At 32.3% G+C, this 9,366-nt stretch overlaps 1 protein-coding gene across 1 annotated transcript; it reads right to left on the bottom strand.

Annotated features, from left to right (window-relative positions):
* Positions 1–6,761: 6,761 nt before the first annotated feature.
* Positions 6,762–9,157, bottom strand: LOC133313372 (subtilisin-like protease SBT1.3). The gene has a single exon (XM_061514735.1). The coding sequence runs from the start codon at positions 9,155–9,157 to the stop codon at positions 6,827–6,829; it is 2,331 nt and encodes a 776-aa protein (XP_061370719.1). The 3' UTR covers positions 6,762–6,826.
* Between the last annotated feature and the right edge of the window lie 209 nt (positions 9,158–9,366).

Genomic DNA, 9,366 nt, shown 5'->3' with positions numbered 1-9,366 from the left:
GATGTTGATTCGCATCTCCATGTTCAAACTTCAAACCAGTAATGTAGTACATACTGTCTCTGCTCCTAAACGACAAACCGTTTTGGAACGATTTTTATCTTTGGCAAAAATATTTAAATATTGTGTTTTAAGAAGGTTATATTTTACGAACTAATTTTGTTTATAATTTCTTTCAATTATATTTTAATTGTTGGTTTTTATTAATTAATGGTTGAGTTTTTCGCAAATCAAATTTATTAATTTATTATTAATTCACAATAAATGACAATTGTTGATTGACAAAAATCAACAGGTAAAATATGATTGTAAAAATTTATAAACTATTTAAATTGTAAATATAATTTCTCCTTGTTTTTTAATAAATAATTACATAAATACTGTCTCTACTTTTTTTTATTTTTTTTCTACCAAACCTTGTTTTTGTTTTATGTAAGAGAACTCTCTTTTTTTGCAACTAAAGAGACATGCCATTGGTAGCGTGCAATTCTAAAGGCAACTCCCACGTGCTTATCCTGCGCCCACTTGTGTTCCATGTTGTCATCATTGCCACTTTAGTCAGAAGATTATTTTATTTTGTAGGCCACAATGTGTCAAAATCAATTATTCAGACCAGACGTGTCTCTCTATTGATCACGTTTTATACGGACGTGTCTCTCTTTTTAGACGTTCGTTGGATCACATTCTATATGGGCATATCTCTCTCCTGGTCAGGGCATGTTTGCCTTATAAGTCACGTCCTACATAAATGTGTCTCTCTCTATTGAAATGTGCCTCATGTGAGCGTATTTGAATAAATTAATTTTTTTGCTTTTTATCTTTAGAAAAAAAAATGTTATCCGGAATCACGAAAAGAATTTATTAAATGAAAAATAGATTTAAAAAATGAGGAGGGATATTCTAATTAACAAAATTTTTCACTATCAATTTACTACCTATCTAATCACCATTAGATTAACATTTTCTCTCTCTTCAAATTTTTTTTAACGTTTTCTCCCTTTAATCCAATAGTGATGTGATAGGTAGTATAAGTTACTAGAGAGAGTTTTAAGTAGTTAGAATATCTTCACTCTTAAAAAATATAACAAACTTTAAAAATGTATTAAATATTATAATATTTATTTAGTATTTTTTGTGTTCTTTATATTTTAATTGTTTATATTAGGGATTGCAAAAATGAGCCAACCAGCATAAAATGAATCGGGTTGGATTGGTAAAAATGAGCTGACAACTCGAATCAGTTCGAAAAAAATTGAGCCAACCCACGGGTCAGCTCGCGAGTTATTCTTTTTTTATTTATTAAAAAATGCAAAAATAAATAAATTTTTGGGCCATTTGTGATGTATTTTGAGTTGTTGTTTTTGTCTTGTAATTTATTAATTTAATTATACTCAACAACTAAATATCTTACATCAAGGGTATTCCTTTGCAGTAAATATCTTATTTCAAATATAAATCATTTCCTTAACTTCCCCACCACATGTATTGGATGAGTGTGACAAAGACTAATTTTTTTTTCTATTTTTTCAAACCAACCCTAACCCAACTAGGGGTCTGGTTGAGTTGAGTTTTTTGACTGATTTTTTTTTTTTTTTTTGAGTCAACCTAACTCGATTCATTTTTTTTTAGATTGCAAATAAATTTGAGCCAGATCGAGTTCGGTTGGGCCATTTTGCGAACCCTATCTTACACAATGCTACCATTTATGATAGCAATGGATAGGGTTCAATCATACTATCTCAGGTTACAACTTTATTACTCTTACCCATTCAATGGGTATGCATAGTTAGATTAGAGCTCATTACTTATACTTTAGTTAAATGGAATACGTTTTTCCTTCCATATATCTTTTTCATCATAAAACAAGAACGTTGATTAAATATTGGGTTTATTTTTCTGCAGTCAATGTAGATAAATTATTTATATTGAATCCAAAACGACGTCGTTTTGAGGCGAATCAAGATATTTTTATAATTATAATTTATTTCAGAGTTATAATAGTCTTTCTTAATATATTTTTTAAATCTTTTAATCCAAAACGATATCATTTTGGGAGTGCATGTATGTAACTTATCTACATTTATTGTAGATATAATAAAGCCTTTAATATTATAGGAGGTGTATCCAAGGAAGCACGGACACTTGTAAAAACAGGAAGAGTCGTGTCCGACACGGCGACACGCTCCGACACGGTGTCGGACACGCGGTCAACTTTTTCCGACACGTTGACCATTTCGACACGGTCAAATGACATTTTCGTAATTTTTTTTTAATTTTTTTTTAAAATTTAAATATATTAATAAGCTTCCACCTGATCATATCAATTTTATTTTTTTTTATCTTTTTCCCCTTAAGTAGATAAGAGATCATCTCAGCATCATTGTTGTCAATTCCTATCACGCTCTTGTTGTATCTCCTTCTCTATGATCTCTCTCTAATATGATTTGATCTCTCTATCTGATATTATATATCTCTCATCCCAGTTCTTTTTTTTTATTAAAGCTTCCATCTTTATAACGTGTTGATGGGTATTATTCATTTAATTTCATTTTTTGTTAAATTATTAAATATTAAATGAAATATACACTATATAAATTAAAAATATTATTTAATATTAAAACGTGTCCCAACGTGTCGAAATCCATAATTTTTTAGGATTGACGTGTCGGAGTGTCGTGGCGTGTCGTGTCACGTGTCACGTGTCGTATCGGTGCTACATAGGGTGTATCAATGATTAGGATTTTGAAAGACTCTTTGAGATAAAAAAATCTTATAGACTTGAAAAGACTATTTAAAATTGGAGGGACTTTAAAGATATTTTTAAAAGACATTTTTTTACAATCAAGATTTCATATGATTGGATTTTAAAGGATTTTAATAGAATTTATAAGATTTGAAATGACAATATGAATTTATATGATTTCAAAAAATCATTTGAATTTTTAACAAACATTCAAAATTACAAGAGTGAATCAAAAAAATAACCAAAAAAATGCAATGATATTAATAAAAAAAGTAAAATTTAATATAATTTTCTCAATCAGTAAAACATAATATAATTTTTAACAAACATTCAAAATCACTAAGCAACAACTTTCCACATATCTAAAGCTATATTAGTCCTCCACACATTGGCATTTTCTCGTTCCTGCTCTTGGGTTTGATCAATAGGTTAAAAATTATCTTCTTCATTTGGTATCAAAGCTATGCATATATGATTATAAGTCCCGATCTTTCTATTTATTAAAATAATTCTAAATTTGCATATAGAACCTAAAGTTCATGATACAATTTTGTGTGAAATTAATTGCAATTGATCTTGAAAACCTTGGGTTTTTATTTTACGTGATGAGAGTTTTCTAACCATATATCATATGCATGTTTTCATTGAATATTCTAAGAAAATTTCGAATTTGAATTTCTTGGTTTTATTACATGAAAGTTTAGAATTTTCTCAAATTATTTTCAATTGATACATTGATATCTTAAATTGCTTTGAGGCTTTTGAAAAACAAGTTTTTAGTTATCTATTGACACAAAAAATGTTTGAAATTGTTTCTTATAGCGAAGGAATTTTATTCATGAATGTGTTGTTATTATGAAATATATAGGATTCATATTATGAAAGTTTCAATCTTTCTTTAAATTGATATTGTTTCATTAATGTAAAACGAAAATTGGTTTGAGGATTTTAGTTTTCCTGTTGTTTTCCTATTGTTTTATGCTGTTTTTAATACAAAAATCATACCTTTTGTGCCGAGAAAAATCGTGACTCATAGCTTGAAAAATCATTTTTTAAACTCCCAAAAGCTCTCAAAATTTGCTAAAAAATCTCCTATTTTTGAGATGAATTGTATTAATATCTTGTTGATTTGTTGTTTCTTGATTATTTTGGGATGAAAATCGCTAAAAAATCTATTATTTTGAGTCTTGACGAAGCTCCCATGGCAAAATCCAGTTTCGAGCGGGTCAACCAGCCAAAGGAATAAGAAGATACTGCACTAGAGAAATTTAAGGAAATCTTAGGGAGTACGGTGAGATTGTGAATCCTATATATATTTCTCACTAAAAAGTCTCACGAAATCCACATTAATAAAAAATCCATTAAAATCGTCAGATCTTTGAATATCACAAGATTGTTTTTCCTTTATTTAAAATCCTGATTGAATAGCGACAGATTTGGACGAACTCTAAAATAATCTTTTAAAATCCTAATCAAATATCACGTTACTTTTTTTCAATCCTTTAAAATCCTAATTGAATACTAATGAATTTTTTTGTCCAAAAATAATCCATTAATTTTTTTTGAAATCTCAATCCATTACATCCCATAAAATTAACTATGAGAAATTTTTGATATCAGATATGAAATATTGATGTTGTATTTTTGGGCTAATGGTGTTTTATGGATGAGATGATGGTAGGTAATGGTATATCATTGTGCATGAGAGGTAGAGGGCCAAAAGAGTGATGTGTGTATAATGATAACAAGGAAATTATGATTTCCCAAATACGTACATGTGGGGTGAAACTCTCTTTTATAAAGAATTTTTTATTTAAGATTGAGCTTTCCAATCATGGAGTTCATTGTGGCAGTTGATAACAGAAATCTAACAATAAAGAGTGGTAATTGAAAATGCAACAACAATTGAAAAAATATGCAAAGATATTTCAAATCGATGAATATGTAATCAATTTATTAAAATATATACAGATACTCGTAATTAGAGGTGTAAATCAGCTGTATTGAGTTATATTTTAGTTTAAAAAAAAATTAAATATGTGTAAAATATTTTAAATCTAGTGTGATATGATAATGACTTTAATGTTTTTAAAGTGAATGTAGATAAGTTATCTACATTCGCTCTCAAAATGACGTCATTTTGGGTTGAAAATAAAAAAATAATAATGAAAAAGACTATTATAATCTGAAATAAATTATAATTACAAAAACACCTTGATTTCCGTCTCAAAACGACGTCGTTTTGAGCTCTTTGTAGATAAATTATTTACTGTAGAAAAAACAAATCCTATGATAATATGGTATAAGCCCTAAATTAGATTTAAAAAACTAAAGATCTCCCTTAAATATATTAGCCTTTTTATTAGGCTAGATCGTTTATTTGTGAGGAAATGACTCAAATGAATTGGCTTAGCAATGAGTGCCACTTATATACCCAAAACAATAATATCTGTTGTTACCTTTTGCATCTTGATATGAAATCAAATATGTAGTTCATTTTTTTCGTCTTTTCTGGATGAAGAAGCATTCTATTCTATTTTTATTTTTTTAAATCTTTCTTCCCTTCTTGTTGGATTCTGGGTTCCTCAACTGAGTAGGTATTAAATTATTGTCATGGTTGTCGGATACCATCCACAAACCATGCTCTTACTTTCCAGATATAAAAAAAAAAAATGAAAAATGGTTTTTATTGAACCTGTCCATATGCAGGTGAACTGTTTACTGCTTATATCGAAACCTGAACTAAATATTAATGACTAGTAATCTCAGTAGTAGTACTTTGGACCACATATTCTTCATGAGGCCAGCTATTCTGTAATTGACACATGCACATTCAAGGAGTTTGTTGTGTTACTCAAAATGAATTCACACGAGGGATAGGTGAAGAACCAAAGAAATAGCTGGAAAGTAAATGTGAATCCCTCTATTAATTAAATGCTTATATTTTATTAGAGAAATATAATATGAAATCATAAATGTAACAAGGTTATATTGACAAAAAAAATTTCTTACAAACTACACTAAGTCTGACCAGTCATACACTCTTGATTGAAGTCTGACCAATCAGACTTAATGTAGTTTGTAAGAAAAATAGTTTGTCAATATAAGTCCTCCCATGTAACATTACTTAATTTTTATGTTGAAATGATTTTTTAAAGGGAAATAATTATCTTATGTTGTATAAGATAATTATCTTATGCAATAGAGACAAGGTAGTGTGGTCTATTATTTTATTTTTTTAAAAAGAAAAAATAGTGAACCGCACTATCTTGTCTCTATTGCATAAAGATAATTATGTTATGCAACATAAAATAAATAGATCTCTTTTTGAAAAAGTATAATATTATGGATTTTCTTAATACAAGTACAGATTTGATATATCGTCGATTTTTCAAACTCGATAGACTTTTGTGCGAGGGGATGTATTAGAGAATTATAAAAAACAATTAAAAAGGCATTCACTTGACAACTTTAAGTTTTAGGGTTGATTGTGTTCTTTAACACGCACATCATCTTCCCATTGTTTAATTCCTTTGGCAAATGAATAGCGATAGTCTGATAAGGAAATAGATTTTCTCATGTTAAAAAAAGTTATAACATGTTCACGTGGAAAGATCACAACCATACAAAAATGAATCAACGGTTATGATTTTGTAATTACTTATTTTAATATTTTTTTTCTCTCCTTTTATCACAATTAATTTACCTTTGTATGATTATGATTTCCCGTATGACCATGTGATATTTTTTTCAACATTATAGCATACAGATCCCTCTGATACTATATAAGAGTATCATAAATGATTGAGAATTTAATATATAACAGTAGTGAAACAAAAAAGAGCTAATGTAACCACAATATTTGAGACTAAAGCAGTAACTCACATTTGTTGGACATTTTAAGCATTCTGCAACTTTGAAACTGCATATGAATTCTATGTGGATGATGTTGCTGGAGTTCTAAGGTGGAGAATGAGGCATGCTAGATCATTATTGAATACATATAATAATAGCTTTCCTAGTACAGAAGATTTGTCTATTGCAATAAAGACATACTACTGAACTTGTAAGTAGACCCGGTGAAATTCATATTGGTTGCAGCCATGTTATCACAATGGGGCTTCTCGCACTGTGCACACCATCCTTCCATACCAGAGCTCCAAATTCAGGTGTTTTTTGCCGAGACTTTGTTGTGAAGGTAACCTTGTAAGATAGCTTCTGGTTTTTTCTGGTATAATTCAAGGTTTCTGGCTCAACTTTAACAGAAGCACCTTTGAATGGTGACACCACAACATGGTATTTAGAAACAGGAGGGCCAACATTGGTGACAGTTCTATGAACTGTTAAAACTGAAATGGAAGTTTTCTCAGGAAACACTAATGATATTGCTGGGTAGTTCAAGTCCCCTGGATTGGCAAGAGAGTGTTTACAAGATCTGTTTGAGTATTTGGCAAAAACTCCAAGCTGAGTTGGAGTTAGCTTCTGTGTGCATAAGAATTCAAAGTAATCCTGTGGCTCAATGTCATAGACTAAACCTGGGTCAAGAGCACTAATGGGGTTAATGTGTCCAGCACCATGATCATAAGGACTTGAAGGTTCAGCAGTTGAGGCATCTCTTAGAGGGTTCATGGTGTTGTCATAAACATGAGCTGTTGTCATCAAGGCAGATTTTATAGCTGCTGGACTCCATTCTGGGTGCTTAGCCTTGAGCAATGCTGCTATCCCACTCACATGTGGGCATGACATTGAAGTTCCAGAGAGTATATTGAACTTCACTCTCCTTTGGTCTGTTGGCAAACTTGATGGACCAATGACTTCACTCCACGCAGCAAGAATGTTCACCCCAGGAGCTACTAAATCAGGCTTCAGAATTTCAAGGGTGAGAAAATTAGGCCCTCTTGATGAAAATGCTGCTACAACAGGAGATGGTCTAATCCCCAACCTTGTTCCAAGAAAATCTAGAGTTGCAGTGGCATTTTTATTTGTTAAGACAAAATGTTTGAGCTCCTTCCCTTCTTTCTCTCCTATTGCAACTGCTGGAAGAAGGTGACAATCTGCAACCAACTCTTCTCCATTAGCTGCAGTATTTGTAAGAATCATTCCCACCCCTCCTGCACTTTTCACCGCATGACCCTTTTGCACTCTAGGACTAAGGCCTCTGTCACAAATTACAATCTTTCCTGAAACCACTTGAGGATTCAAAGTCCCTTCCAAGCACAGAGATCTTGGATCAAGGCTGCTTGAGTTACTGCCCAAGTATACCAAAGGGTATTGTTTCTTAATTGATGGCATACCTTGCCCTTTATAGAGTGAAACTCCAGTAACATTTTGTCCATTCCCAAGCTTAACATCTGCAGGAAAATCTCTATCCATTGTGCTGGCTCCCACTGTTGTGATCCAAGGTGACACATTGGTGATGCTAACAGGGTCAGGTCCAGCATTTCCAGCAGAACATGAAACAAAAACACCCCTCTCCATTGCTCCAAATGCAGCTACAGATAAACTATCATGGTAATAAGAGGAGACTCCACCACCTAAAGAGATGGATAAAACATTCACTCCATCAGCTACAGCTTTATCAATAGCTGACAGAATATCTGAGCTGAAGCACCCACCAATCCAACAGACTTTGTAAGCTGCAACTCTTGCTCTTGGTGCCATTCCTCTTGCTGTGCCATAAGCATAGCCTAGAAGGTTAGCCCCAAGCACAGGAGAGCCAGCAACTGTAGCTGCAGTGTGAGTGCCATGACCAACTTGATCTCTTGGTGATTTATACTCTTTTTGCTCATTAATTTTACCAGTTGCTGCTTCATATCCATGGTAGAACACTCTTGCCCCCACAATCTTTTTATTGCAGTGATGTTTTCTGAAGCCTGGTCCTATCTCACAGGCACCTTTCCAGTGAGCAGGTACTGGTTTCATGCCAGTATCATTGAAGCTTTCACTCTCTGGCCAAATTCCAGTGTCTAACACTCCCACTATAACATCATAGTCAGCTAGTTTTTCTGACCAGATGTTAGTGCTTTGTGCTGTTTCAAGCCCAAGGAACTTGGGACTTCTTGTTGTGTGTAGCTCATACTTTGTATCAGGGAATATGGCCACAACACCTTCTTCAGCCTCTAGCTTCTCAACTTCTTCTCCACTCAATTTGGCTGCAACTCCATGAAAAGCATTCTGGTAAGTGTAAATTATTCTTTCTTCATTGTCCATATCAGCTTCTAGAGATGTGGACAGTGCTGATTTCACTTTTGAAGAATACCATTCAAGGTGATTGGAGAAGGTTTTTGGCATTGCTGACTTATCCATTTGAATGAGATAAGTCTTCTCAACAAATTGAGCATTTGTTGAGAACATTATGCCGAAAAGAAGATAGATTGTTAGAATGCAACCCATATTTTCAAATGGAATCTTGGCCATTTTACATGATGGGAAGGAGAAAGCTAAGGTTTTTGAAGAAGGGTGTTTGTGTTGAAAGGGAAGAAGGGTGAATGGAATTAAGTAGGGGTTTATGGCTTATTAACTTGTCTGTGTTTATAAGGTTGAGATATTAAATAGAATGGAGAGGGAGTGACCTTCCCTGTACCCTGGCAATCAAGGTGTGTGGTTGTTATCTGATTGTCCAATTT

Source organism: Gastrolobium bilobum, unplaced genomic scaffold, assembly GCF_033153095.1.
Source record: "Gastrolobium bilobum isolate Gb01-03AN ecotype WA unplaced genomic scaffold, APGP_CSIRO_Gbil_v1 utg10095, whole genome shotgun sequence".
In the NCBI taxonomy this organism is placed as follows: Eukaryota; Viridiplantae; Streptophyta; class Magnoliopsida; order Fabales; family Fabaceae; genus Gastrolobium; species Gastrolobium bilobum.
The sequence above is the reverse complement of the archived record's forward strand: the minus strand, read 5'-3'. Positions and strand labels throughout refer to the sequence as shown.

Excerpts from the sequence above, each read along its gene's own strand:
- LOC133313372 (XM_061514735.1), bottom strand. The coding sequence starts at position 9,157 with ATGGCCAAGATTCCATTTGAAAATATGGGTTGCATTCTAACAATCTAT.